Raw genomic sequence first — 6,274 nt, 5'->3', positions numbered from 1 at the left:
GTCCAGGGGGCCTCAAGATGACTTAAAATTATTTAAATTTTAATTATTTATAAAAGTTATTTCTAGAGCTGAAAAAGTCATTTAAACTAATACATTCTTAAAACATCAGGGTATTTTTATGATGATATGCGTACATTTTCTTCTGGTTATGCAAGTTCTAAAATATTTTAGAAATTGTGAACAAAACATATTTATTTCAAATCCTTTAAAGCATTTAACATGCCAGGGACCACGTGATGACGTAAAAGAATCACTAAATCGTTTTTGATCCGGTTCTTTGAATGATTCATTTGAAAGAACCGATTCGAACGTCTCGTCATTAGCGCACTGAATCACCGCTCAGACTCGCAGGCAGAGATTTTGAGCGGTCATGTGGTCATTTAATCCCATCACAATAGAGCCCAAACTGATGAAAGTGAGTGACTACAGGGTAAAACAAGGATTCAGTCTCAATAACAATACATCGCTCTCATGTTAAAACAAGACTGATATTAATACCTTTTGGAAAGTCGTGTTTTGTGTAACTAAAAGAAACAATTAAATGGTCCAAAGATCGCGCGCACTGCAGCACCAGTGCTGTCACCATGACAACATTAATGCTCGCACAGTCAGATGTGCGCGAGAGAGAAGAGTGAGGCAAACACACAGCAGACTCCTACAAACTAACATCCTCTGTGTGGGGATTTCTCTACAGTACACTACAAGGAGACTGACTGAGACAGCGATGAACCCAGGTAGACATTTGATTTGTGTTAAGGCTAGTAGGCAGCCTGTTTAATGTTTGATAGAAAGGTTTTTAAAAATTTCAGAAAAACTTTATTCAAAACAACACCACTACTGCAACATAGTTTTAATAATGTAGTCTTCATATGCCTACCATATAACTGTTAGAGTTGCTTTATTCCGCGCTTATATTTGATTAGCATGGTAATACAGTAAGCAAAAACCTTTTTTTATATTTCGGTCACTCTTTAGTTTGAGGACCAATTCTGACTATTAACTAAAAACTACGACTTTGCCTCAAACTTCTAATTTGCTGCATATTAATAGTAAGGTAGTTGTTAAATTTTAGTATGGGGTAGAATTAAGGGATCAAAAATATGTTCATGCAGAATTAGGCATTAATATGTGCTTTATAAGTACTAATAAACAGCCATATGCTAGTAACGTTAGTAATGCTAATATGCAAGTAGTATGCTATTATATATATATATATATATATATATATATATAATATTTTATAACCTTATAAAGAGCTGCATTTTATTAATTATTTAACAAATCAATGTATTTATTTTTTGATAATTATGTTATGTGTCCAGACCTGTTTAGGAGAAAAGAAAAAAGGCTAAAGTTTTCTCCAGCAACAGTGATTAAAAAGTAATGGGTAATCTTTTAATTTAATCACTAATCCAGGAACAATCTTTTGTGGTTAGTTATTCTTGGTGTATTGTTATGTGATATTCATGACCTTTATTAAGATGAAACCAATAGGCTACAGTTTACCCATAAGTCACACCTGAATAGCAAGATCATACCATGGATGCTGCTGTATCAGATAACTGCATATTAACCATAGATTGGTTTAGGTTTCAACCATTGTCAAAACACGCATACAAAAAGTAGTATGACTGTGTTGGATATTACTGCAAAGCTAAATATATCTAAAAATTGACATTAATCCTACAACTTTATAAACGATATACATGATATTAAGAGAATCTGCCATATATTTTCTCAATTTCTCCAGCAAAATATCCAGAGCTTACTCTTGTGATTGGGAAGGTCACTCACCACAGTATTGAGCTGAGCTGGATGAATGAAGAGAATAAACCTCGAAATGGCCCTCCTGAACGCTGGACCCGCTTCTCTGTGGAGCAGATGGACCCCAAAACACACACATACAGCACCGTATACATGTCAGTTTTCTCTTTTGATGGTGAAGATCATTTCTTTGAATATTAAAGTTATTACAACATGTTCAAAACCGGCTTTTTAGCAACAATCCATGTAATAACAATATTTTGGTGTTTTATCACAGAGGGTACAGCACTCATCATCTTGTAGAGGGCTTGGAGTCCAGCACCTCCTATAATTTTAGGCTGAGGGTCACCAGAGCCTCAGTGGAGTGCAGCCTCAGCCCCGTGGTATCTGTCTTCACCACCCGTGAGATATTTTACTGTACCTCCAGTCAAAGCCTTGGTCTTTTATTTTCTTATTTTAAATCTAGTAAATCTCATGCTCCTCTCTGCTGTTATTGGTAGAAACACAAACATTTAGGAATTAATTCGCACAAAATGTACAATACTTCAGAAGTTTGTTTAGCATAGATGCATTTAATTGATCAAGAGTGACAGTAAAGACATTTATAATGTTACAAAAGATTTGTAGTTCTAATAAATTGTGTACTTTGAAATTTATATTCATCAAAGAATCCTAAAAAATGATCATAGTTTGCAGAAAAATATTAAGCAGCACAACTGTTTTCAACATCGATAAAAATAAGAAATGTTTCTTGAGCAAATCAGCAAATTAAAAGGATTTCTGAAGGATCATATGACACTGAAGACTGAAGTAATAGCTTCTTTGCCATCACAGGAATAAATTATATTTTAAAATAAAAAAATAATTATTTTAAATTGTAATAATATTTCACAATTTTACAGTTTTTACTGTATTTTTGATCAATTAAATACAGCCTCGCTAAGTGAGACTTCTTTTGAAAAGCGTTAAAAAACCTTACTGACCCTAAACCTTTGGATAGTAGTGCATTTGTTTAACGTTTTACAATGTTTTGATGGTTTGTCCACAGGAGTGCCTTTCAGTGGGAAGAACCTCCACCAGGCTGTGAACAGGGAGGATGAGGAGGAGCTGACCACAGTTCTGCAGTCAGGGTGAGTTAATTCAAGGAATATTTCACCCGAAAATGAAAACTTTGTCATTATTAATCACCCTCATGCCATTCTAAATCTGTTTGACTTTCTTTCTTCTGTGGTACAGGGTGATTAATGATGACACAATTTTAATCTTTATGTGAAATATCCTCTTAAATGCCAGTTCACACATTATTCATAACCCCTCTCATGTAATTCCTCTCCTAGAATGGTCGACGTGGATGTTTATGACAAAATGGGGTTCACCCCTCTTATGGTGGCAGCACAGAAAGGTTTCACCAGGTAAACATGTTTCCGATGTTATTCATTTAAACACAAAGCTGGTGTACAGAGAGATGAATTCACAGCAAGCTACTGAATCTACCATTAGTCTTTGTTTAGTTACTGCTATGCGGTAAAGAGTAAATTCGTTGACATATAGTCATGTATTTCTAATTATGATCAGCATCTGTTTGTTTTGTAGCTTAGTGGACATTTTAGTGAAGCATGGAGCTGATATTAACAAGAGAGACAGCACTGGAAAAGACAGGTAAGCCTGCATATGCTTTTTCAATGCAGTTGAATTTTAGAATAATTCATGTTTTCTAATATATATTTTCATCTATGCATGTGTTTTATCAGTCTAATGCAGGCCTGTTTTGCTGGTCACCTGAACACAGTGAAGTATCTGCGTAACTGCGGCTCCACATGGCAGTCCGGAGACACGGACGGCTGCACGCCGCTCCACTGGGCTGTGGATGGAGGACACCTGCCTGTCATTACATATATGATCCAGGATGGTTGTGAGGTCCGAGGTCAATTTTTCAACCATTTAATGTGTGCAAAAAAACAACATTCAAAGAATAGTTCACCCAAAATGAATATTTGTTGAAAATTTACTCCCCCCACAGGCCATCCAAGGTGAGTTTGTTTCTACATCGGAACAGATTTGGAGAAATTTAGCATCACTTGCTCACCAATGGATCCTCTGCATTGAATTTGAATGGCTGCCGTCAGAATGAGAGTCCAAACAGCTGATAAAAACATCACAATAATCCACAAGTAACCCGCACGACTCCAGTCCATCAATTAACGTCTTGTGAAGCAAAAAGCTGCGTGTTTGTAAGAAACAAATCTGTCATTAAGGCGTTTTAACTTTAAACTGACGGTTCTGGCCAAAATACAAGTCCATAATAATGCTTCATCCAGTGAAAAATCTTTACCCTGTTGTCCTTTCATATCAAAATCCACCAACATGTTTGTTTAGAACTGTTTTTGCTTGTTGATCCGTGCACATTTCTTTCCTGATTTAGATAAGACGACTTTCTCCCTGGAGAAAACAATATTATGGATAAAGGACTCGTATTTCAGCTGGAAGCAATTTGAAGTTAAAAGTGTCTTAATGATGGACTTGTTTATTACAAAGACAAATTTTAAGCAATTTTTCATTTTTGGGTGAACTATTCCTTTAAAGGTATTTCATATGATCAGGTATCTGAAGTTACCGAACTTCAGTTTCACTATTTCACAGATTTAAAAAATTTTTTTTTTGATGTACCGTTTGTGGCCCATTACTTTGTCAAATGGTGAGCTTGACCCTATATTGTCAGCTTAAAGCATGTGTTCTTGTACTCTGACAGGTGGATGTGATGGATAAAGTGTCTCTCTGGACTCCTCTCATGTGTGTGTCAGCCATCAGTGGAAACGCTGCGGTCGCCTCCATCCTCCTCCAGGCTGGAGCTGATGTAAACATCCGTGACAAAGCTGGCAAGACACCACTAATGGTATTTATCATCAAAACAGCCATTAAAATTGTCGAGGACAAGATGGATGACATAATTGGAGTTTTTGGTTATAATTTTTCAGGTCGCTGTGCTGAATAACCATGTAGAGCTGGTGAAACTTCTGCTTGACAGTGGGGCAGATCACCACATGAAGAATGAGGTAACAGATTATGGTCACAATGATATTCATAATTCATAAATGATTAAACAATACGAGTAGTGCAATAAAACTTTTTGCCACAGGAAAACTAACAACACTCCTCATAAAATTATATTTACACCCTAATGTAGTATGGAGCAGGTGCAGCAGATATGGCAAAAGCATTTGGGAGACAGGTAACCAACTATACATGAACAAATTAATATTTTGTAGCTTGGAACAAAAAAACAATTTCTGTTTCAGAGCATTATAAACTTGCTGGATAATATAAGCTTGGAAGATTCAAATCGACTGACATCAGCAGGACAGTTCTGTTATGGAGACAAGAAATGATCTTTATCTTAATGTCATATTTTACACTACATTAAAGCCTTAAGTTATTAAAAACAACTTTTATGTTTCAGTAGTGTAAAATAAAATATTGAATTCACGATAGTAATATCCTCGTTTATTGTTCTCATTCAAGTCCTTACATTATCAGTATCCAGTTTAATTTGTTGAAGGCATTCACATTTCCCTTTTAATATCCTAATTCATAGAAATTAAAATGGACTTTGTAGAATATAAAATCGTTACACAATGAATTCAACACCCAGTGCAAAAACTGAGCAATCATCTTTGACCACAGATAAAAAACAAAAACAAAAGAAGTGAGCATTTAACACATCCACATGAGTGCATATAAAAAGGTGAAATGTACATACATTGTTGTGAATAGGTAAACAAGAACATAAAGAAACACACACAGGCTTGGCTGAATGAAATACTGTGACAGCTGGGTTTGTTATACTCCCAAAGCAACAATGCTGGAATATTATATGGAAAAACTGAAGTGTAATTACCCTCTCAGGGTGAAGTACCAAGCAGAACAACAATCTCATAAGTTTATGAATAACAGTGAGCCCAGCTGTGCATAAAGAGAGCTGTGTTATGGGCAAGAAGGAACCACTTGTGTAAAAATGCCATAGTTGTGACGACACACACCAGCAGTGATATTTACTACATCCTGTGTACTTTACATCATCTTGATGTTGAACACTTTTGTGAAAAGGTAATGAAAAATGACTATTTGCCTAAAGTGACTACTTAAATTATTCAGAAGTTTGAGGTCGGTAAGATTTTTTCTGAAAGTATCTTATAAGGCTGCATTTATTTGATCAAAAATACAGTAAAAATGTGTAATATCATGGAATATTATTAACATTTAAAATAAAGGTCTTCTGTTTTAATATATTTTTAAAGGTAAAGCTGAATTTTCAGCATCATTACTCCAGTCTTCAGTGTGTGTGTGTGTGTGTGTGTACATATATACATACATATATACACACACACATGCATGCACATTTTCAAACAACCATTCAAAAAATTTGGGGTCAAATATAATTTTGATATTATTATAATTATTTTTTAAATTCTTTATTTCATTACAAAAAGTACATTTTTACTAACATAAAAGT

The 6,274-nt window shown here is 35.0% G+C and overlaps 1 protein-coding gene across 4 annotated transcripts in view; it reads left to right on the top strand.

Annotated features, from left to right (window-relative positions):
- The window catches only part of LOC107697765 (fibronectin type 3 and ankyrin repeat domains protein 1-like), an 18,447-nt gene extending 13,265 nt beyond the window's left edge, over positions 1-5,182 (top strand). For 2 of the 4 annotated variants that reach the window (XM_016498616.1, XM_016498617.1), the window contains exons 2-11: positions 1,751-1,919; positions 2,042-2,166; positions 2,813-2,894; positions 3,102-3,176; positions 3,358-3,423; positions 3,516-3,681; positions 4,514-4,657; positions 4,740-4,817; positions 4,949-4,993; positions 5,061-5,182. In XM_016498616.1, coding sequence (XP_016354102.1) covers positions 1,751-1,919; positions 2,042-2,166; positions 2,813-2,894; positions 3,102-3,176; positions 3,358-3,423; positions 3,516-3,681; positions 4,514-4,657; positions 4,740-4,817; positions 4,949-4,993; positions 5,061-5,150 — 1,040 coding nt within the window. In that variant the 3' untranslated portion in view covers positions 5,151-5,182. Of the gene's footprint in view, positions 1-374; positions 416-436; positions 643-700; positions 735-1,750; positions 1,920-2,041; positions 2,167-2,812; positions 2,895-3,101; positions 3,177-3,357; positions 3,424-3,515; positions 3,682-4,513; positions 4,658-4,739; positions 4,818-4,948; positions 4,994-5,060 lie in introns of those variants that run through there. The other 2 variants (XM_016498615.1, XM_016498619.1) reach the window with 2 other exon arrangements.
- Positions 5,183-6,274: the final 1,092 nt, after the last annotated feature.

Source organism: Sinocyclocheilus anshuiensis, unplaced genomic scaffold (assembly GCF_001515605.1).
Source record: "Sinocyclocheilus anshuiensis isolate Anshui unplaced genomic scaffold, SAMN03320099.WGS_v1.1 scaffold446, whole genome shotgun sequence".
Lineage (NCBI taxonomy): Eukaryota > Metazoa > Chordata > Actinopteri > Cypriniformes > Cyprinidae > Sinocyclocheilus > Sinocyclocheilus anshuiensis.
Note: the sequence above shows the minus strand (reverse complement) of the source record. Positions and strands in the feature narration are given on the sequence as shown.